General features: G+C 45.7%; 1 protein-coding gene and 1 long non-coding RNA gene across 5 annotated transcripts in view; one reads left to right on the forward strand and one right to left on the reverse strand.

Moving 5' to 3' along the window:
• Positions 1 to 19,893, forward strand: part of PDZRN3 (PDZ domain containing ring finger 3) — a 238,032-nt gene extending 218,139 nt beyond the window's left edge. For all 4 annotated transcript variants that reach the window (XM_077858050.1, XM_077858053.1, XM_077858052.1 and 1 more), the window contains 6 exons: positions 2,074 to 2,161; positions 12,283 to 12,381; positions 13,549 to 13,611; positions 15,229 to 15,330; positions 16,573 to 16,689; positions 17,368 to 19,893. In XM_077858050.1, coding sequence (XP_077714176.1) covers positions 2,074 to 2,161; positions 12,283 to 12,381; positions 13,549 to 13,611; positions 15,229 to 15,330; positions 16,573 to 16,689; positions 17,368 to 18,927 — 2,029 coding nt within the window. In that variant the 3' untranslated portion in view covers positions 18,928 to 19,893. The remainder of the gene's footprint in view (positions 1 to 2,073; positions 2,162 to 12,282; positions 12,382 to 13,548; positions 13,612 to 15,228; positions 15,331 to 16,572; positions 16,690 to 17,367) is intronic.
• The window catches only part of LOC144289712 (uncharacterized), a 52,062-nt gene continuing 41,832 nt past the window's right edge, over positions 13,431 to 23,660 (reverse strand). The window contains exons 2-3 of the long non-coding RNA XR_013357625.1: positions 20,104 to 20,162; positions 13,431 to 13,683 (exon numbers count right to left, since the gene is read on the reverse strand). This is a non-coding gene — a long non-coding RNA (uncharacterized LOC144289712). The remainder of the gene's footprint in view (positions 13,684 to 20,103; positions 20,163 to 23,660) is intronic.

Below are 23,660 nucleotides of genomic sequence, written 5' to 3' on the forward strand. Positions count from 1 at the left end.
AAGATGTGCACTTCACTGCAGCCCGGGGCACGTGGTTTTGCCTGTGTGAGGGCAGGACGCCCACCCATCCACTTCACTCTCTCCAGGTGATGTGAGAGCCCCTCCTGGCTCTTCTTGTCTTGCCCCTGGTTCAGATCACTGACTTGATGCTTTATCTCAAAGGGCATTTTACCTCTGGCAGGGCAAACCTCTGAATGCCACCTGGTGGTTTTCTCTTAGGAACTCGGTAGCTGAAGCGAGTGTGGCTCTGTCAGAGTCCAGACAGAGACTTGCCTTTAGCCCCATGGTGTTCCCTGCTAGCCGTCATGGGAACGCAGGGCCGGCAGAGTAATTTCAGGTGCAGCCGACAGTGTGGAAGGGATCATCCGTCTGACATGCACGCTCTGTGCACAGCACTGTGCAAAGAAGACCGCTCCTTCCATGCAATGAGGAAGCGCAGATGCACCTGTCCTACTCAGCTTGTGGGCAGCCGGCCTGAAAGGCGGGTCTGTCTTGCCCCAGCTGCCAGCTCTCAGCCACACTACCACTCTGTTGTGTCCCAGCCGATCCTAGGAAAGAACTGCCCGGTTCACAGAGTACAATCATTCAAGCCTGTCCTTTGACTTCACAGAGCAAATCTGCCTCTCAGTATCTATGAAGCCTCTACGCCAACTCCTGCCCCTCAGAGGTTGAGCTGTCACAGTGATGGGCTTTGTGGAAGCCAAACCCGTAATTTCCTCGGAAGTCTAGTTAACATGACATGACTTACCCCCAAGGGGCAACTTGAGAAATGTCAGTAGAGTCCAGAGGTCAGCCTGCTCCAGGTTCTGGCTGCAAGGGCAGAGCAGAGCGAGAGTGCGCATTGGGATTGAGAAGCCAGTGTTAACTTGATGCTTGAAAGCCCAGGCCTTCCGGCGGCATCCTCAGCACTTAGAGCCCCTTCAGTGCTGGCAGGATATTTAATTTGTTAGGGCCAGAAAATGGAAAAGCCAGCCCTTGTTTGACCATTCATGTCTGGTCCATTATTTCAAAACTGTAAGCGCCCAGGAGGGAAGACCAGAGCCCGCTGATTGCTGTGCTGACCTTTGAGAACAAGATGGTTTGAGTCCCCAGTCAGCAATCAGGCTGCAGCTTTCCATGCACATCCGGCACCTATCAGAGCTACCGACCAGGCCTGTTAGGATTCCCACTGCCTCTGCTCTTAACAGGTTCCAGAGAGGTGGTGGCTTCTATACCTGGGGTTTCAATATGTTGTCCTAGAGAGACTCAAGCTTCTATTGTCTGAGCAGTGGGTACTCAGTGCTTACATACACATGTGCTTTATATGCACATGTATGCACATATGTGTGCTTTAGGTTTTCATGGCAAACCTATTCCTTGTCATGGAACACAAAAGTTTGGGAAGAGTGTCCTAGATGCTAGCATTGTAGTTTTGGTCACAGTCCTTTGGACCAAACTCAGAGGCTAGCAAATTTCTTTAAGTGTTGCCTGAAGTCCAGCCTTTTTCTCCCCAAAGAGAAAATCTAACGGTGAAGCAATAAGTGGGAAATGGGAATATGTCTGCTACCTAGAGAAAGAGTTAGAAATGAAACTGCTAGGACACCTGAGTTAGCTCGGTGGGTTAAGCATCTGCTTGTAGCTAAGGTCATGATCCCAGGGTCCTGGGATCTAGTTCTGCATCAGACTCCCCCATTCAGTGGGGAGTCTGCTTCTCCCTCTGCTCCTCCCCACTGCTCATGCTGTCTCTCACTCTCTCAAATAAATTGTTTAAAAATTAAAAAAAAAAAAGACATGAGTCCTATTGACTCACATGACTATTTGCCTAGAGGTTGGTCACTGGAAACACCAGAGATGGTCCCACTGTCACCTGCATCCTCTTCCAGGAGGACAGACTTTGGCCCAGAGGATGGCAGTGTTAAACAATGGAGGTCCTGATGCTGCTGGGAAGTACAGCCAGAGAGAAGCGAGTTAACACAGTGTCCCCCAGCCCTGAGAGCTCTGGCCACATCACAGCGGGGCCTAGCGGGGAGGTGGGAATGAAAGCAGCAACTTGCAACTGCAAACAGGCCATAAAGGTCTTTCTTCTGTTTTCAGGCACCCCTCAGCCCACGAGTACTATGACCCCAATGACTACATTGGAGGCATCCATCAGGAGATGGACAGGGAAGAGCTGGAGTTGGAGGTAAGAGCATCCTCGCCTCGATTTAGGAATCATCACTAAGTTGAACAAGTTCGCTGTAAGCGTAAACATAGTTTACAGATACTAATGAAATGGCCACTGTGAATTTTTTCTAAAAGAACCACTTTCATTATGCGATTTAAAGGCATTACTCAGCTTTTCTTCCCCACCTACTCCTTCAAAATAGAATGTAACGATCTGATCCCAAAGCAGACATTTAGGGTTTTTTTTTTTAATTAATTAAAAAATAGGGTAATGAGTCCTATTGCGGATCTTTGAACTCATGTCATCTCCTCTCATCAGGATCTCTACATATTCTGGTAACTATGGTGAGCTTCCCCACCTGTCTCCTCTTGAAGTCATCATCACTTTTACTCAAAGGCAAGAACAGGTGGATAAATAGACTAGGGCTGAGCCCACACCAACACAGAAGGGTTTGCCCAACATTTTGTAACATTGAGCTTGAAAAAATGAGCAAACCCATAACTCTCCTTAAGTGTTATTTCAAGCCACATATGACTCATATGATTCAGATATTGATATATAAGGGTAATGTTGACCTCTAAGGGTTTTTAAATTTATTTTTAGTCATGTGTAACCAACATAGTGTCACGTTAGTTTCAGGTATACAATAGTGATTCAACCATCCTGTCCATGTTCTGTGCTCATCACCCTAAGTGTGCTCTTTGTCCCCTTCACCTGTTTCACACATCCCTCACCCACCTCCCCTAGAGAACACCATTTTACAGAGCTCCAGCCCTCATCTGTCTATTAATAAGAGTGATAGAAAATAGAGGAAAGTCACCTCTCAAGATGTACTTATTTGTACTTTTGGGGAAACATCGGTTCCTATGTTTTATCATGTTTTCTGAAAATACAAGAGCATTTTTTCAAAACTGACTTTACAGACTAGTATAATCGGGTACCATTTAGAAAGATTTCTGATGTGGAGGGGAAACCCTCTGGCACCATCAGAAGGCCATCCAGGAAGACTCCAGTAATGTTTTATTCAACTGTATGGCCAACCACCATGTAGTCTGGGCCGCCCACTGACACATGTGCACTCCATGGGCCATTGGGTGGCAGTAGGTCCCGAGGCAGCAGTAGACGCAGCAGACAAATGGAAGATAGTTGTGATCCTCAAGCTCTTTATGGTTACTGAGGGTTTTTTTTCCAGAACAGAGGACAAAGATCAGTCACAGTGTTGACACAACACCTCCACTGCCTGTTCCCCTACAGGCTGATGCAGAACAATCAGTATACTTGGCAGGAGAGCCATGACTGTCCCTGGACCATTTTTTTATTTTTTTGGAAAATTTAAATTTCCTGCTAAATGCATATGGCCTAAATTGGAATGGCAGTTATTCTGACTAAAAACTGCTGTTGTTCATACATGCCGTCCAACATAGACCCCAATACTTGCAACCCATCACTGGCTGCACAAAAGGTAGCCTTGTGCCTTCCAGAAAACTGAAGATTCTGCCTATTGTTTACGATTTCTCATCTCCCCAGTGTCAGGGCTAGTTCGTGAAGCAGCCAGGGACACCCCCAGGACACTCGTCCTTAAGGTGTTAACACGCAGTGTGTGCAAACGGGGTTCCACATCACCTGTGTTTGAGAAATGTCAGAGTGAACCACTGAGAACAGAGTTCTGTCACAGAGGACTACTCAGTCTTGAATATGTTAAAGAGCATGGTAAATGCCCTGGGAAAAGGGAGCAGATACAATAGAAGAATTACCCAAACAAACAAACATACATACATACATATACATATTTTTTTAATCTAACACTTCTCTTTAGCCAAGTACCTCTTAGCATTTCCTGGGTCTGGAGTTCTCTGGAATAGTACCTTACAAGAAGGGCTATTTCATAATCCTTATAGGACAACACTGCTTTTTGATGATTGGTGTTTAAAGCAGTCTTTAAAGAGCTATTAAATATCTCAGGAGCTAGATTTACAGAGTCTAACCGACCTCTGAACACAAGGATTAGGAGTGCAGTCGAAAATCCACATCTAACTTTTAACTCTCCAGAAATTGAACTGCTGGCCTGCCATTGACCAGAAGCCTTACCTATAACATAAGCAGTCAGTTAACACCAGTTTTGTATGTTACATGCATTAGATACTTTATTCTTACAGCCAGGTAAGCTAGAGAAAAGAAAAGAGAAAATACACTTATAAGATCGTATTGTATTTATCAAAAACAGTCCACATGTAAGTGGACCAATAAAACCATGTTGTTCAAGGGTTGTGTAGATGTGGTAAGTCATGGGCACTTGGTTAAACTTGACTCCATAACAGTGATCTATTTTCATGTCTGATGCTTTGAGGAACCCGATGGAACCTATGGTCTCTTCCTGGAAAAAAAAGGATCACGTCTAAAAGAACTTGCAGATGCTTTCTGGAAGGTCACAGAGCTCCCACAGGATCTTCCCCATGTGGCCCATTCTGCCTTTCATTATATCTGACTATGACCAGAACCATTATTTGCTTTCTATTTTGCTTTTACCCAACTCAACTCATTTAAACTAAGGTAAATTTACTTCAAAGGCAATGCTCTATCATTGCCTCAGACAAAAAATCAGCAAGTGCCATAAATAGAAAGTGCTACACAATATACACAGTGGACACCAGGTAGTGTTCTCAAATCCTGGTGCTCATCATAGGTGGTGCCCGGTAAGGGCTGGGGAGCCGGAGGCCAATTCGCCCCACTCCCTCTTTTCTCAGGAGATGGGCTAGTTAGTGTTAAAGAAGTGTTAAGACTAGCCCAGACTGAGTCTGCCTTCCTAAAGGAAGTAACTTTCTCAGTGTAAACTACCTTAGAGCATCTTGCTTTTGATAGAAGCCACTCTGAAACAGTTCCCTAGAACCTTGCTGTTCAAAGTGTACTGCCGGGACCAGCACAGCATCACCTGGGAGATGGCAAGAAACGCAGAGAATCTTGGCCCTCAGACTTAATGAGTCAGAATCTGCATTTTCACAGGATCCCCAGGTGCTTCTGTGCACAGTAGTTGGAGGGGCCCAACCTAGAGGCAAAAACGTCTAAGATTCCATTTGTCTTGCCATTGGGTCAAAGCAGCGAGGCTTTGGTTTGCCTTCCATTCAGTATAGACTTCTTTCTTTTCATGAGTAAAAAGCAGAGATAAACAACCCAGGTATTTAGAAAATCAGTTGAGTGTTTTAAATGAGACCTCTGATGCCATGAGACACCCAGGATTATATTCTACTTGTGCGCTTTCACTGAGCATCTGTTACAGTGAATACACTGGTGCTAGAAACACAAACTCAGGGAGTCGCCACCCTGCTTGCCCTTAAGGAGTTCACATCCCTGGCAAGTCCTAAGTCATGAGGATTGTTAGACATAAGCTTGTCATCGCCTAAGAAAACCAAAATACAGTTTTGGGTCAAAATCAGACAGGAAGGTTGCGTTCACCTCTGAACTTTTGTCCCTAGCAGCTTAGATGTCATCAGGTTCTTTCTGTTAACTAAGCAAATCTCATAAAGTGAACCTGGTGGTTTGGGATCAGAGGCCCATCCTAAGTCCTGTGGTGAAGGCTCAGAGTGTCCCTGAAGCTCAGTGTGGCCGCTAACCAGGAGGGAATATCCCGTAGGGAGCGGCATTTGTAACCTCTAGGACTGCCCTGCTTCAGAGGCATGTCCTCCAAAGGTAGTCTGGTCAGTTCCAGAATGTTCATAAACAAAACCTCAGTGTGAAGAATGGAGTTTCCTCAAGCAGACCCAGTTTTTAGGGAGCCAGGCATGTACCCGTCATCCACCCTTCTCACCAAATTTCTTAGAACAGTCCACACGCCCTTTTCTATGTTCCATCCTCTTTTCCCCATTCTGGGGTTAGATTACAAAAAGAGTGGGTGTGTTTTGAGTTTGGGAGTCAGTCTCAACACACCACTCATCATCTGAGTTGAATGAGATCAACATCCACACCTTTTGAAAAATAACTGGTTCCATGGATATTATATAGGTGGAAAATATATGAGTGTGTTGGGATATGATGGAAGCAAATGCGCAGAGAAAAACAGATGTTCTGTCTTTTAAAGCACACAAAATGATCGTATTTAGGTAAGTGTCAAATCCCTGTTATTGTGAAACTGTGTAAAGCTACAAGGATTATACCCAAGTATACCCAAGGGTTGAGCAGCCACATAATTACCCATAAATTTTCAGGTACTGAACACCTGCTCTAGATCTTTCTGTAGGCAATTAAGAAGGAAAATAGATGTCTGAAGAAGGCTTTTTCATTAATCTATTGTTAATTTCCCAGTTGATTCATCAGTAGCCCCCACCAGGCTATGAGTCTGCCCTCACCTATGTTGTGTTCTGATGATGTAATTTTGAGGTGAGAAAAGAAAAGGAAAAGCTACAGTTTCAACGGGAAAGTATAAAATGACCTCCAAACCTGGTTTCATCAAGTAACCTAAGTAGATCACTAGGGAATAGGGATTGTCCTGGAGATGATGCAGGATGCTCCAGCCAATCTATACATTTGTCCTTGGCCTTAAAGGCATGGCTCAAGGGCTCCTCCAGGGAACCCTCCCCGGTCAGCCCTGCCCTCACCGAGTTGGCCTCCTCACCCCGTTCCCAGTACAGTCGGCACTTGACCATTCTTTGTACTACCAGCCACACACCAGGACCTTTCACCTGCTCTGCTCTCAGCCCACAGATCCTAGCTTGGTCCTGTCCAGCTCTGTCTTTTGGCCACAGGTCACCTCCAGAGAAGCTTCCCAGCCACTCTAAGGCATCCCTACCCCAAGTGCCATTCCCTGCTTACTATATGGCTCCCCTTCTTAGAATACAAGTTCCATGAGAGCTGCTCTCTCATCCAACGCATTCGTGGTTACACTCCTCGTGCCTGGATAGTGCTTGGCACAGAGTAGGTACCCCGTAAACATTTGTTGAGTGAAGGAAGAAAGGCCTCATTACCCTATCTCAAATAAAGGTCCTTGAAGGGAAGTGCAGCCTCTTTGAGACACCTCTGTGTTGCACATAGCCTGCCCCGTGCATGGATATAGAAAGGGTTGAGATAATTTAAAGAAATATGCACAGCAGTTCTGAACCGATAAGGTAGAGTTATGCTTCAGTGACCCGTCTTCCTAGTGTGGGATAAGCCATTGAAATTAGTCTTTGGGATCCCCTCTGATTAAAGTGGCTGATGTTGAAACAGAAAGCTCGAATCACCCAGGTGGAATGGCCCCATTAATTCTCTTAATTGGGCTATCGTTTCAATTTCATCTGAAATGTCAGGCTTAGCAGTTCCTTTTTTATCCAACAGTCCATCTAGACCAGTAAGCAACAGGACACCAGTGGTGGGGGAACTATAATCCAGATAATGCTAATACATTATTCATACCAGTTTGATTAATGGTCTTCTTTGAAATCTTATCTCCATCATCACAGACAGATATGTATTGATAACCTCTAAGCTTTCAGTGATGTGTGCTCAGTTGTGTAAGGCTCTGCCTTTAGCTTAGAGTCACAATGCAATGTTGAGAATTTACAAGCCACCCGGTGAGTTTGGAGAATTGTCTGCTAAGTTCACAGATATATCTGGTTAGGAAATTATAGAATAACTGAGACGTTTCAGAGACATGAAGTGACTTTCCCAAGGGGGCTTGTTCATGGTGCAGCCAGGATTGTTGTTCATTTCTATTTTTTTTTCCTTTCTTGGAATCTCAAGCTCATTCATTCACTTTTTTTTTTTTTTAATGATAGTCACACACACACACACACACACACACACACACACACACAGAGGCAGAGACACAGGCAGAGGGAGAAGCAGGCTCCATGCACCGGGAGCCCGACGTGGGATTCGATCCCAAGTCTCCAGGATCGTGCCCTGGGCCAAAGGCAGGCGCTAAACTGCTGCGCCACCCAGGGATCCCCTCATTCATTCGCTTTTGAGCCACCTACTATGCACACTATATTAGGCTAGGTCCCCCTGTTTTTTACTTCACAACTCATTATTCAACTACTATTGCCTTAATATAATCTTGATGAGCAACCAAGGTAAAACTCAGATTTATATACAGCCGAGACAGTAGCACTTCTTAGTGTTGTTTTTTTAGGAGATTCTGAAAACCCTTTATGGTTCACTCTTTGCTTAACTATCAGCAACCAGGCTCTTCTTTATGATGTTGAACCACCTTTGGAAATTGAGTTGAGGTAAGTTAGACCATATGCCTTCTAATTGAAACTTTGCTGGTTTTGGTCTAGAGTTCCTCAGAAGATCCAGGTAACACAAGGAAACGTTAAAACCCAAGCCATCCCATCTAATACCAATGTCGAGTACATACCTGAAGTGGAGTTCAGAATACCGCTTCTTTATTTTAACTGGAAATGTCATATCAGCATTTGTTCACCCAGTACCACTCATCCTTTTTAAAACCAGACCATTTCTAAAATAGAAAGCTGTTCCCGGAGGACTGCCCCCCTAAACTAGAATTACACTCCCATTCTTGAATCTGTTTTAAAAATGTCCTAAATTTTGCTTCACAGCCAACTGGAATTGAGGGTGGAAGAGAAAGCTTTAACATACTCAGGGCAAGTGCTTCAGAGGAGAGCCTGCTCCTCCTGTGCTCTGTCCTGTCAGGGGTGTGTGTGTAGGGGGGCGGATGCCAGAGCCAGCTTCTCATCCGTTATCAAGGATGGAATTTGGCTTCTGCTGTATTTAAGTTAAATCTAAACAAAGTGAGAATGTGACTGTCGCCATGACAGTCTGTCCTGGGAGGATTTGCAGTGGAATTTAAAGGCTCGGTGCAGTGCTGGCTAAACCTTTCTGCTGTAGGGAGAGAGCACTGCATTCTCAGAGTATTGCTAACTGGGAATAGGTCTGGTAATAAGAACCTCTTGTCTCCCGTGCACACATGTGGGAATGTTTAACCATCATGTATTGTGTGTAATTTCCACCAGTGTTTATTGGAAATCTATTATTAATTTGCTAATCACATGGGGGGTTAATGGCAGCACATAGAATGTGTTCAGGGGAGCTGAAAGTATTATCCATGATTCGGTTATCAGGGATTCAGGTGAAACTGTTTTAAAGTCACCAGCCTGACATTCTAAGAAAGTTTCCTCCCTGGTTATAAAAGATGTGTTGAAAGGAACTGGCAGATTCAGAAGAGTAAAGTACAGGGAAAAAAATCCTCCCACCAATAGCAACATGAAGTGATGTCCGCATTTCTAGCTTCCTAGTTCCCCAAATATCTGTCCATCAAAACCCTGACCAAAAAATAAAGTAGAAATGCTTTTGAAGTTCAGTGTCGAGTTAATGAGTTCGATAAAAACCTAAGACAGCAGACTCTACATTTTGGGAACTAAGCCAAATCCTTTTTTTATGTAGCCGACCTTCAGCTCTCCCATTCCTTATGAGCCTGCCTTTTTCTGACTTGAATAACCCCTAGTACATTATGTGTTCTCTTCCAAGATATGATTTCCAGACTTTTCACTTTTCCCGTGTTCTCAAATGGAGCTGTCAATTCTAGATGTGTATCACAGAGTCGTGCTTCTCAAACTGTCTATACTGAAAAACCACGAAGAGCAGGTCGACCAGTTGAATTTTCAGTGTGTCACTAATCAACATGTGGTTCCACCATGTGAGACTATATAGCTCGCCCCACATACAGCTTGCCACTTGAGTCAGGAGTTCCTGAACCGATGCCTTGGTCAGTGAGACAAGCCTGCTAATCTTGTTCTTGGATATTATGACAATGTCCAAATGCTATAGTAGTTCGTAAACACTTCCCTCAATTTCTGCACTTACTCCTCCCAACCGCACTTGGAAGCTCACTCTGAGTACTGGAATAAAGCCCAGCTGAACTGTGAAATCTTTTATGCTTAGATACTCACCTTGGCGGCCAGTTGATTCATGAAAAGCTAAAACTCATATTGCCATTTGTAATTCTGTTAAAAGGAATATCACAACGTTTACTGTCTTTCTCATTTTCCTCCCTACAACCTTTCCCATTTTCTCTCTCTCTCTGCTTTGGTTGCTTATGGACCTGTTCCAGAACCATCTGGCTTCCGCCATGATAGCACGGGGCTCAGTGGCAGCATTTGGCTACAGTTGTGCAGTTAGACCCAAACAAATCATCATGCAATTGCACTGAATCACGCTGTGAGAAGGGCCAAAACAGAGAAAGTGTTTCCTTTTACCCAGACCCAAAGGAAGTGTAACGTGAGACAGAGATGTGGGCATGTGTTTGAAATGTTAGAGGAAGATGTGTGACAGATAGGTGAAGTGTGCAAACTGGTTACTCGCAAGTATTTGGAAAGATTTGGTCCTCTTAGTTAAATGTGACCCTCGAATTCCTGCTTTGTCCATTACTGTGCTTAGTCCTGTTCTCAAAACACTAGGAAAGAAATTTCCATCCAACTCACCTAAGTATCAGAAATTAATGGGATTTCGCTTAGTGAAAATTTGCCATATTGCTAAAGCCATAATTAGGAAGCCATTGAATTAATTAACATATCAATGTTCAGAAAATACAGTTATCAGGGGGAGGGGCGTGTGAAATACACCCACTGTGCTACAATCAAGTTCTGGGCCTTCAGGCAGGTAAACATACCGGCAGTAATTATTATATTCCCATCTCCTGCTTTCTCTGGGCCAGGCACTGTGCTGAGAGCTCTGTGTGCCTTACCTCACTGAGTCTTCACCCTGCCTAAGGCAGTGGAGTTGGTGTTTACTAGTAAGGAGACAGAACTACAGCAACAGGTCCATGATGAAGGTGCCAGAAAGGTAGATCTGGGATCTGAACACAGGTCTACCTGTCTTCATAGCCCTAACCCTTCACCACACTACATTCCATACATCAGCCGGCAAGACTGCCGGAAAATAGTCCATCAGATCAGAGCAGTCCTCACTTAAAACTTTTTCATGGGTTCCCACAATGGTGAAATGAGATCCAAGCTCCTCCTGCTAGCCTCTGGGGTCCTCGTAACCTGGTCTGGCCTCATGCTTGGCCATGCTCAGCCCACCTCTCGCTTCCTTGCACACAGGACTTTGGCACTGATGCCCAGGACATTTGCACCTGCTGCTATTCCACTTTGAAAGTGTCCATGGTTTGGGGCACCCTGCCTTGCATAGGGGAGGGTTCAGGAGGTATCTGCTTTGAGCTTCCCCACAACGACAACTGCATCCTTACCACCCTCCAACAGTAGGATGTAGAGAGGGAGTAGTCCCCAGAGACTGGTTTTGGAGACCCATCCTCTCAGCGCCATCACCCTCCTGGGTGGTGAACAGTCAGCAGTAAAAACCAGATCAGGAGACCTGCTGGAGACCTTCTTATCAGGCAGCCCTTCAAACAGGCCTGCAGTTTAGTGCTGCAGAATCTTGCAGGGGTAGTTGGCAACGTGGCAGAGAGGGCAACTCGGCCTGTTAATACTTTCAGAAAACCCAGAACTTCCTCCCAAGGCTCCAGCAGTTTTCAAAGTTCTGACTTCATTCTGAAGCGCAGACTAATTGGCAAATACAGTGGCGTTCCCCGTGCTCATGTGTCTCGCATTTGGGCTCACTTTGCTTTTATCTTATTTAATTTGCAGTAATAGCGGCTGAAACTAATTTCTCGACTGTAAATATCACAGCTGTTGTGGAAAGCATTAATTGCACGCTATCACGTTACCCTCCTTTCTTGGATCAATTTATGTGTAATCTGTTTGCAAGTTCTATTACTGTGAATATTAAGGGAACGCAACGTGAAATAATCTAACCGAACACATTGGAAACATTTGTACTGAAATGGCTGGATGGTTTGGGCTATGGAAATATTCTCGTTTGTGGCAGACAGTGAAAGAATGCTTTTTAAAAGCCCTACTCCAGAAGTCATGACACTGAGTGAAATATAGGTAATTTTTCTTTTGGGGGAATCAATAAAATAACTATTTTCAAAATGACTTTATATTGACTGAAGGGTCAGAAATGCTGTGGGCATTGATCCTGTGTCCATAATCACTTTTTGTTTAGTAAGTTAACCACTCTACACACAGTCAAATACAAAGAAATCCAGTTCATCATTGAAACAAAATATTTTTAAAGGATTTGACCCCCCCAACCCCCAGCTCTCCCTGCCTGCTGGAGCTCACAGGAAATACCTTTTGTTTGCCTAGGAAGTGGATCTCTACAGAATGAACAGCCAGGACAAGCTGGGCCTCACTGTGTGCTACCGGACTGATGATGAAGACGACATTGGGATTTATATAAGTGAGGTAGGAAGGCAGAGTGTGTATAACTATCATCTCAGGAGCACAGAAGGCATTGTGTTGGTTTGGGTTGTTGTTGTTTTTTTTTTTTTTTCCTGTTATGTGTTAACCAGCCTTAACTCTGGCTCATTGAGGAGTCTTTGGAAAGACACAAATGTCTTTATCCCCTTCATCACACAGTCCAGGGAGTTACGTCTTTACATGGACGTTAAGTTCAAATGTCAGTCAGCACATAAGGCGAAATTACCCTGGAGAAGCCTGCAAATCGGCCATAAAATGGAGCCGTTTACGTGGTTCTGTGTGTTCAACCCTGAGGGGACAGCGGATGCACATTTCCCTTCTCGTGTTCATTGAATGGGATGGTGGATGGAATAATTTACACTTTTTAAAGTATTTTTTTTATCTCTTTCTCCTTTTGGTTGAATGTGAATATCGTTGAATTCATGTAAGTTAAATGCATCTGCAAAGTACACAGATGGAAGCTATTTTGATCTTCTTAAAGAAGACAATGCAAAGCCACTGATTTCAGTATGGATACTTTACATAGACTCCCATCCATGCAAGCACAGAAACTCAGTTTTGTCATGAAATAAAACCTCTTTCTGTGAAATGAGCCAAGGGATGTGTTTACTAGGCTTAATAATTATCCCTTTGGATGTACTTTATTCACCACACTTAAGATGGTTTCCCGTGACTGCATTTGGAGGGATTTTTCCCATACTTAATCCCACTTGTCTCCATTATATTTCATTTTTAAAGTTATTTTCCAAAATTGAAGCATATAGTAAAATAATCAAGGTATGGTGCTCACCAGCATAGTGAAGGGTACAGTTTAGCCTGTTCTGCATCACACTTCGGTTTTCATTTCTGTGGATGCAATGGAAGTCAGCTGTGCCTCACCATCCTTTGGGTCAGCAGGGTCTGTGCACACTGCCATGGAACAGGGTTGCATGCAGGGGTCCAAGAGCATGCATGCCCAGGAAAGGGCTTGGAAACAGATCAATCCATGTTTGTCTCTCCTTTCATGACACTAAGTCGTCTTTATTTCTGTGCAAAACAAAAATATAGGGATAAGCAAGACTATGTGTTAGCCTTTGAGAAGTGCTGTTGTTGATTTTCATGCATGTCTTCGTTATTATCCACCCCGTGCTGACATGTCCATGTGTGTTTCAGATCGACCCTAACAGCATCGCGGCCAAGGATGGGCGCATTCGAGAAGGAGACCGCATTATCCAGGTAGGTCAGCTTTTGACCAGGAGCCTCGTCCCTGAAGAGCACACTTCATGGTTGATGATAATAGCTTTAGAGCTGAAAATACAGAAGACATCAAGGAACAAGGATTACCAAATCAGATGTATAGTGAGGCCAGACAAGTTAAATTGATGAGTGAAGCAAAAACCTTGCAACGTGACACATACCACGAGTGGTGAGGCCTAGGACAGCTGGCCAGAGAGGCCCTAGCACCTTACCAAAGGCGAACCTCCCTTCCTATCATTCTCTCTGTAGGGCCCAGGACGGCACAGCAACGGGCCCAAGTCAAGCCAAGAGTCCGCAGCTCATGAACCAGAAGAATTCTCATTGTAGATTTCTCTAAAGGTCTCATTTTGGACCATGAGTGTCAAGTTTGGTCTTGTCCTTAAAATAGGAACATCTTTGGCAAATTTAGTAAAATTGATGGAGAAGCCTTTTAAATTTCATGACTTGACATATCATACCATAGAAGGGCTCATAAGGATAGTTTCTTTACCGGAAGGCCTGTTGCTCTTTGGAGTCAAAAAGAGACCACTTGTTTCAGCTACAGTAATTCTTAATCTCACAGAAATGGAGGTTCTTTGTTCTACGGTGTCCCACAAGGCTTAGCTCCTACTCCTCTCACTCGTGTCTTCTCACTTCTGATCTACTGTGTTTCTACCTCACCAGGAGTAATTTGTATTCCCTTTTTCCACTGCACAGTCTACATTTCCCCAGATTTCAACCCAAACCTCAGCTGCTTAAGGACCCTTTCCTGCTTAAGGATCCTTCATTCCTAAATGCTCCTACTTCTCTGCGGTCCTGCCATGTAGGGATGCTGTCATTTCCCATTAGCTTTTACTATAGGACATGCAAGTCCTGAGTTCTGGACATGGCTCCGCCTACTCCACTGATCACTGGGTCAGGTCACCCTGACCAGTAGAATCATCCTCTTTGTTGCCTTTTGGTTCACTGGCCTAAGGAGTTGGGTAGAAGGGTCACCTTCCTGCTCGGTGAGACGGTTCCTGTGTCCCCTGGAGGAATCATCCACCCTGGGACTCACACATGCTGTGAGAGTCCCTCCTGCTAGCCTTTCTGTCCTGCCTAAAGAAGCTAACGTGACACCCTAAGCACAAGAACACCATGTTTGATGCTGTTGCCTTGTTTGTCCTCAACTTCCATAATGGTCACATGAGACCTGCTGCTGCTTTTTCTCCCCTATTATCTGAAAATGTCTATAATAATGCTTTAGTATATTCCCTTTATGTTCCTGCCTGAGTATTATGTCTGATTAAATTGCTCAGATGGTCCCTCTTCACAACATGGTGATTTTTCTCAGTCTGCCTTCTGGAGTCTCAGCCACTTATGTTCACATAGCTTCCACATTAGTTCCCTTGTACACCTGTCATGGCTGACTGATAGACCAGGCCAAGCAAGGCCTTTCCTTCTGAAAATGAGCATTCTTTTCAAGCTGCATGGACTATTCTGTGCCCCAGCTGTGACTGGGTGACACACATAAGCCTGGAACAGTATAGAATGATTGTGTATGATCTAATTATGCTGTGGCCAACCCCTCCATCACCTCCTCACCTTCCTTTTTTTTTTTTTTTTTTTTTTTTTAAGATTAATGGAATAGAGGTACAGAACCGTGAAGAGGCCGTGGCTCTTCTAACCAGTGAAGAAAACAAGAACTTTTCCTTGCTGATTGCAAGGCCTGAACTCCAGGTGAGTCTGCTTCCCGCATATGAAGCTGGGTCTGTATTCCAAGTCCGTGGCACTGCAGACCGCTGTCCAAGTGTTAAGTCTGAATAGGTGAAGGCATTTTGTACATCCTGAAAAAGTAGTCTCACTTGATGTGACCTAAAACCTATTTTATGTTTTAACCATTTAAGGAGAGTGCTCACACCCAGCCTGACGTTACATTGTAGGCCCAGCAGGTTCATTAGTGTAGGAATGGTAAAGAAGGAGAAGATAAGGAAACATAATGGACTGGAAAACACAACCAAGGTCATAACCATCAAAATGTTTGAGTTCCCAAAGCCTGACAAGTGTTCCATCCTGGATCTGGGTGGAGCGTAGGCAACGTGTGGCACGATGGCTGTGGTTAGTAATACTGCGTTGCTACTAAAACTTTGCTGAGAGAGTACATTTCAGGTGCTCTTATCTCGCTTGTGCTCTCTCTCTTTCACACACACACACACAAATGGTAGCTCTGTGAGGAAATGCTACATTAAGTAGCCTGACTCTAGGAATTATTTCACTATGTTTGTGTATATTAAATCATCACCATGTACATCTTATACACAAAATACAATTTTTATTTTAAAATATAAGAACCACTGGTCAGAAAACTTTCTCTCAAAGGGCCATGTAATAAATATGTTTGGCTCTGGGGGCATGTAGTTTCTGGCGCAATTACTAGACTCTGCCATTGTAGGACAAAAGCGGCCGCAGATGGTACACGAACAGCAGGCCCATAGGCTGTGGGATGTCAGGCCCCTCAGTAGTCTACTCTGGGAAGATGTGCGCCTGATGAAAGTGCTGGGCCTTGCCCCAGAGACAGCTGGTGAGCAGACCACTTTCTGTGTCACAGAGAACACCGCCCATACCGTGGATACTTTCTCCTCAGGGCCAGCTAACCTTGGTTGTGGGCCAGAGCGCAGGAGTCAGGGCGTGCTCCACCTGACCCCTTCACTGGGGCCCACTTCACTGAAAGTAGCTGCCGTGGGTGCAGGAGCGTCACCCTGAAAAAAGATAAAACCATGGATAGCCGAGGCTTTCCTGGGGTGGAAGGTCTCTGATGTGACAGCAAAACACCTGGCCCACTGCATTTTCATGGCTCCTGAAAGGAGTCTTAACATCCTTGCTTTTAAAAAGTCAATAAGATGAAATCAGAAGGACTCTTTTCTGAAGCCTGTGTTGGCTGCTACTTACCCCCCTCTCCTTCCACTTTCCGCTCCCCACCAGCTGGACGAGGGCTGGATGGATGAGGACAGAAATGACTTTCTGGACCACCTGCACATGGACATGCTTGAAGAGCAGCACCAGCAGGCCATGCAGTTCACGGCCAGCAGGCTGCAGCAGGTAAGGGCCCCCAGCCTCCGGCAGCTGTAGGCAGCTGTAGGCAGGTGTGCACCCTCCCTCTCCCCCACTGTGCCAAAGACCATCAGGAACCCAACGGCCTGGAAGGCAGCAAGCAAACCAAGTGCTTTCCTGTGCCCCCCCCCACCCCCACCAAGGGAGCCTGGCTTGGCTGTTACAGCTGAGGGGTCCGTATCTGTTTAGAAATCGCTAGTGCCAGCTTTCACGCAGATCCGAAAACATGAAGTCATATTTTCCAAAGTAGAGCAATTCCCTGGGTGTAGGGTGTAGCCTGAGCTGCTCAGATCCCTTTAGCTTCCTTCTGTGCCACCTGCATCATCAGGGTCCTGCTGAATGCCTCCTGCCCCCCCCACCCCCACCCCCACCCAGTGTGCACCGCCCAGAATGGATGGCTAGGGTCATCCACTGAGGTAAGGGGACTACTCTCCTCGTCCTACAGGTGGGAGAACTGAGGACGAGGAGGAGGAGGAGGAGATAGGTGTTTAGCCCGGGTAGGCCCGCCTCACGGCCAGGTACGGACACCATGCCCTGCCTCTCCGCCTGAGCGCTGCACAGCCTGCCCTGTCCGGCAGCCCGTGACCCGCAGGAAAGGCGGGGGCCCCCGGGAAACTGCGGCGCGAGGCCTCCCTCACCGCGGCCGTTTGTTTGCTCTCGTTCCAGAAGAAGCATGAGGAAGACGGGGGGACCACGGACACGGCCACCATCCTGTCCAACCAGCACGAGAAGGACAGCGGCGTGGGACGCACGGACGAGAGCACGCGCAACGACGAGAGCTCGGAGCAAGAGAACAACGGCGACGACGCCACGGCCTCGTCCACCCCGCTGGCCGGGCAGAGGAAGCTCACGTGCAGCCAGGACACCCTGGGCAGCGGCGACCTGCCGTTCAGCAGCGAGTCCTTCCTGTCGGCCGACTGCGCGGACGCCGACTACCTGGGCATCCCGGCGGACGAGTGCGAGCGCTTCCGGGAGCTGCTGGAGCTCAAGTGCCAGGCCAAGAGCAGCAGCCCGTACGGCCTGTACCTGGACGCCAGCAAGAGCGACCCCGAGAGCGTGGACAAGGAGCTGGAGCTGCTCAACGAGGAGCTGCGCAGCATCGAGCTGGAGTGCCTGAGCATCGTGCGCGCGCACAAGATGCAGCAGCTGCGGGAGCAGTACCGCGAGTCGTGGATGCTGCACCACAGCGGCTTCCGCAACTACAACACCAGCGTCGACGTCCGCAGGCACGAGCTGTCGGACATCACCGAGCTCCCCGAGAAGTCGGACAAGGACAGCTCGAGCGCCTACAACACGGGGGAGAGCTGCCGGAGCACCCCGCTCACCCTGGAGCTGTCGCCCGACAACTCCCTGCGGAGGGCGGCGGAGGGCGGCAGCGGCAGCGGCGCGGGCAGCACGGAAGCTTACGGGCCGGCCGCGCCGAAGAGCCTGCTCTCCATCACCGAGGACGCCGAGGCGGGCGGCGCCGGCCTCGGCCCCCCGGCCCCGCGGGAGCTGGAGGCCGGCCCGGCCCCGGAGCGGGAGCGGGAGCGGGAGCGGCGGCCCGGCGACGACGGCGGGAGCCCGGGGAGCCCCGGGAGCCCCGGGCCGGGCGGCCCCTCCGCGGCGCCCTTCCCGCGCTCGCCCTACAAGCACGCGCACATCCCGGCGCACGCGCAGCACTACCAGAGCTACATGCAGCTCATCCAGCAGAAGTCGGCCGTGGAGTACGCGCAGAGCCAGATGAGCCTGGTGAGCATGTGCAAGGACCTGGCCCCCGCCGGCGCGGCCGGAGCCCGCCTGGAGTGGAAGGTCAAGGTGCGCAGCGACGGCTCGCGCTACATCACCAAGCGGCCGGTGCGCGACCGCCTGCTGCGCGAGCGCGCGCTCAAGATCCGCGAGGAGCGCAGCGGCATGACCACGGACGACGACGCGGTGAGCGAGCTGAAGCTGGGCCGCTACTGGAGCCGGGAGGAGCGCAAGCAGCACGTGGTGAAGGCCAAGGAGCAGCGGCGGCGGCGCGAGTTCATGATGCAGAGCCGGCTCGAGTGCCTGCGCGAGCAGCAGGCGGCCGACGACCGCAGGGAGGTGAGCATCCTGGAACTGAGCCACAAGAAGATGATGAAGAAGAGGAACAAAAAGATATTTGACAATTGGATGACGATCCAAGAACTCCTGACCCACGGCACGAAATCCCCGGATGGCACGAGAGTCTACAATTCCTTCTTATCCGTGACTACTGTATAAATTTTTCTTTTTTCCCCACCCACCCCCCCCCCCTCCTGCGTCGTGTACATAAGAGAGAACGCTACCATTGGGGTAGAAATTCCTGCCTCGTTCAATGCGGCAAGTTTTTTGTTTTTTGTTTTTGTTTCTTTGTATATAAGATTAAAGACGGTCATCCTGTTTATAGTCGAAAACTGGCCAACTCTGCAGCTCCGGGTGTCGATAGCTCTATTTTAAGTGGAGAGAAACCACCCTTAACTGTCTTGGAAGGCAATATTAACAAACAGAGCTTTTTCTTTCTTTCTTTCTTTCTTTCTTTTTTCTTTCCAAAATAGCAATTGTACTTTTTTACTCGCTACCTTTTACATAAAGTGTTTAAATTTCAGAAAGATCTTTTATTAAGCATACTTTCACAGAATAATTTGTCTAAACTATATTCATATGAAAAAGTTAAACACGCTTTTTTTTTTCTCCTGCCGAAAACACGAATACAAACTGCCAGTGTGTATTTTTAATGGAACCCTATTTTACGTTACTTTGTTCAACGTGTTTCATAGGAGTGACCATTAATACATGATTGAGGGTCGAGGTTTCAACTCAAAACTCCCAAACTGTGTGGTTCATGACACATAACCAAACCAGCAGTGTTTTAGAGTTGGGATACACATTTAAACTTTTTTCTTTTTTTTTTTTTTTTCTGGTTAAAGTTCCCAAGAGAGTGTAAAGGTTTTACCAGAAAGCAAAATACCATGCAGCTTTACGGAAGTTTAAAGCATGTTTGCAAATATTGCAGCCCCATGGAAGAATTTGCATGTACAGGGAAGTTGTGGATGGAGGTGGTTTGTGGAATTTTAAGTGCTCATTGTAGTAAACCTTTGCTTTGTAGATTTGAAGGGACAGAGTTTTACAAGCAAGCTCATGAAATCATGATTAGTTAACAAACATTAAGTAAGATGAAGTTAAAATAAATTATTATTTTCTATTTGATATGTTTTGAAGTGATTCCTCATTTTTTGCAGTGGTACTTATAAAATAAAAAGCCTTTGGCGGTGTTTCTTTTTTCTTCCAATACATTATCTACTTCCTTGGGAATATTTGAGTCTTTTGAATCATCCAGTACCTTCATTCTGCCCAGAACCCAAAGACAGACCTAAAACAAATTTCTGTCGGTGAAGAAGAAGAAGAAATCAGACTCACCACTGAAGCCTGCATTCAGACTGCTGTCTTGCAGAAGGCCTCAGCCTGGCCCAGTTATCCTGAAAGCAAGAATAAGTATGAGCAAGTTTATCAGACAGGGTCACGTTTACAATGAAATCTCTTCGGTCTATTGCAACCATTACTGCCTGCTGGTAAAAACGACTCTGGGTGACTGGACCCGACTTCTCATTGCTACAAACTATTTCATGTGTTCACGGAATAACATAGGTCACCAAAGTGGATGCGTTTTAAAACTGGTATCTTTCAGAATCTCAACAACCCCCAGGATTTTAAATAATGAATTTCCTATAGCTGTTCCCTAGTTATAGTGATGACACCGATTGCAGCTGTAATACCTACTGAAAATACAAAATACAGATAGGATGAGAAAGGGTGTCCATTTCATTTTGCCATGATGCCAGACATCTGGCTTACTGATCTGACAAAAAAAAAAAAAATGATGAATATGACCAGGTGTTTAGGCAGCTCGTAGGTAACTCCCCTATGCCCTCCTCCAACCAGAATTCCTTCTTTGGGTCCAAAATCTTGAGGCTAACTAGTCGTCAGTCACACTTGCCATAGAACAACTTAAGTGAAAGTAAGACACGGAAGCGCTAATGGTGTCTCCTCATTGCCTCTTCCAGAACAGGTGCTGCAAAGATAATTACATCTGCTGTGTTATGTAAACAACCCTCCAAAGACAAGTGTTTGCAAAAGGTGCACTATTAGGGCCATGGTTTTCCAATATTCTCCAAGTCTGCCCACTGACAGAAGCAGATCCCTGGCCCCCAGAAGCAGCTCATCGACAACGCTCTTACCTCACGCCTTTCTTCCTAATGTGTCCCAGAGAATAAACACTACTACAAGACACTTGGAAGAACACACAAGAATGAGGAGCACCAGCCTAGATGGTCCTGTGCCATCAGAGTCAAGCAAAGGGGTTTCACCTCAAAGTCAAGTGGAGGAGTTTCTCATCAGACTCCCCACCTGCCTCCAGATTTAGAGGAGTCAGCCAGTGCCACTGATGAAAAAGTAGAGGGAAATTAAAAACAGCAGACATTTAAATCCAATTCTAGATCCCTTTTACAACTTCTGTTTTAAATCATTTTATCATATAAATACATTGGGTCGTAATTTGCAAGGTGATAGAAGGTTTCCAAATCTACCTTGGCAAATCAAATCTAGAAAAACTTTGGAAGGCACTCCAGAAATCATCATCTTATCCACAAGCAAGAGGCTCGAGGAGACCAGTGTGGCTCATTTAATAAACAAATGGAGATTTGAATTCGGAACCTACATCCTATTCCCGCAGCTCTTTTTGCCATGGCCACATGGGAGAGAGAGGTAGCTGTCATAAACACAGTTAACTCAGATGCATTCAGCCCTGTGCCCTCAACCAAAAAATAAACACATTTCACCAGTGGATGCCCTGGAGTGAGCATAAGCCAGGAGACATGAATCTGCCATTTCTTTAGTGAGTCTGAGCCTTCCAAGTGCCTTGCCGTGCAGACATTTCTGAGCCGGTGGGCGAGTTGAGGGATTTTCCTGGGTAATGGTGACAAGAGACAATTTACAACTTCTGTTCTCACTGGTGAAACCCTAGCTCCTGTGCAAACAGGACTTCCACCATAACCAACGGGCGGGCCTCAGCAGCTGAGCTTTCCTTGGCCCATGTAAGAATCTGCTGGAAGCTACGGATTCTCTCCACAGAAAAACATACATATGATAAGTTGCATATAATTTTGGAGGCCTTCTGTGCTCCCAAAGTCCATTCACGGACCTCCCCTAAAGGTACAAAATCCTAAACATTAGGCCAACTGAATTGGACAATTCTATGGATTTTTTTCATGCTGTTTTTAGGTGCATCTGACATCACTGTTTAATCTCTAGGTGCCCATTTTTAATATCAAGGAATATTTTTCCCATTAGAACCATAATGTTTATGACAATTAAAATTCAAGCAACCATTAGCACCTATACTCTTCTAGTTATTATGCTACTGGTTATTCCTCTCACAGCTAAATAAATTTCAGGACTATGAGGACAGATCCCCACATCCCCATAGCAGCCACTCAACTGGCTGAATGACTCAAGTTTAAACAATACTTCTAAAATACAAAGGGAAAGAAATAAGAATTTATTGATGATTCAGTGCTACAATACAGTCCAATCAATGCAGGAGCCACTAGCCATATCTGGCTGTTGAACACTTAAAATATGGCTAGCCTAAATTGAAATATTCTGAGAAAATGGATTTAAAGGGCACCTGTGTGGCTCAGTGATTGAGCATCTGCCTTTGGCTCAGGGCATGATCCTGGGTCTGGGGCTCGAGCCCCATATCAGGCTCCCTGCAGGGAGCCTACTTCTCCCTCTGCCTATGTCTCTGCCTCTCTATATATGTGTCTCTCATGAATAAGGTTTTTTTTTAATGGATTTAAAAGACTACTAAAAAAAAAACCCAAAACATTTCCATTTTTATGCATGTTGAAATGATAATATTTCACATATGTTGGGTTAAATAAAATACTTTTAATTTCACCTTTTTTAAATGTGGCTCCTAGAAAAGCTTTAATTATGTATGTGGCATATATTCTATTTCTATCGTTTAACACTGATAGCGATGACCAGACATGCTTGTGCAAAACCACCTCATCGTCTTACCGAATCGGTGGGGCAGTTCTGCGAGGCAGATGGCCTTATCAACAACTTAGACTCAGATTATGAAATGTGCCCAGATGAATGTAGAGATGTGCTTTGAATTCACATCCACCTGCTGCCAAACCCTTCACCTGTCACCACTGTGCCTCCATCTACTTCTCAAGAAGTAACTTAAAAGTCTGTTCCAGTTATGTTATTACTTGTAACACAGTCATGATTGCAATAAAAGTAATGGCTTCAAAATGACAAGCATCTTGCTCAGTTCCCTTTGAATTTTAAATTACAGAGTATTCTAACTCTCCTGGCAAGAACATATGAGAGACGACACATAAAAATACGGGAATTTGGGGCACAAATTAAGCTTTTCATCTTTTAAATGAAAACAGGAGATCCCAAGTCAAAAGAATCATAAATGTGATGAGGGAGGACGACATACATTGCCTAGGGAATACTAGTTGGAGAACTAATTAGTATTATAAACTGAAGTATGAAAATTTACTAAATAATTATTTACTTGTACCTTTAGAAGTAGGTTACAGGTCACTTGTTAGCAAAATTGCCCAAAACCAAGGAAGCAAACACAGTTGTGCCATAAGCAACTGCAGCTCTCAGTTTTATTTGTTTCCTGATTGTTTTAAGCACGTTAGGATTTCTGCAGAGCTGCAACTAATTAAAAAGAAATCACTAAAACCGCGATAAGATGCAAGAATTCTCATGGCAAATGCTGTAGTCTTCAATTTTGATTAAATGTGAATTCCCTAAAGCAGTTACAAAAAAAAGTTTGGTTCTTTGGGTTTCATTCAGATGGGTTTTTCTGCTTAAATGATCCATTTTGCTCTTGCTTCCAGTTTCAACTAATCCTGAAAGAGTGCTGTCCATGGGGGCATGTGATTTGCCAG

The sequence above is a fragment of the Canis aureus genome, chromosome 19, assembly GCF_053574225.1.
Source record: "Canis aureus isolate CA01 chromosome 19, VMU_Caureus_v.1.0, whole genome shotgun sequence".
NCBI classification, from domain to species: Eukaryota; Metazoa; Chordata; class Mammalia; order Carnivora; family Canidae; genus Canis; species Canis aureus.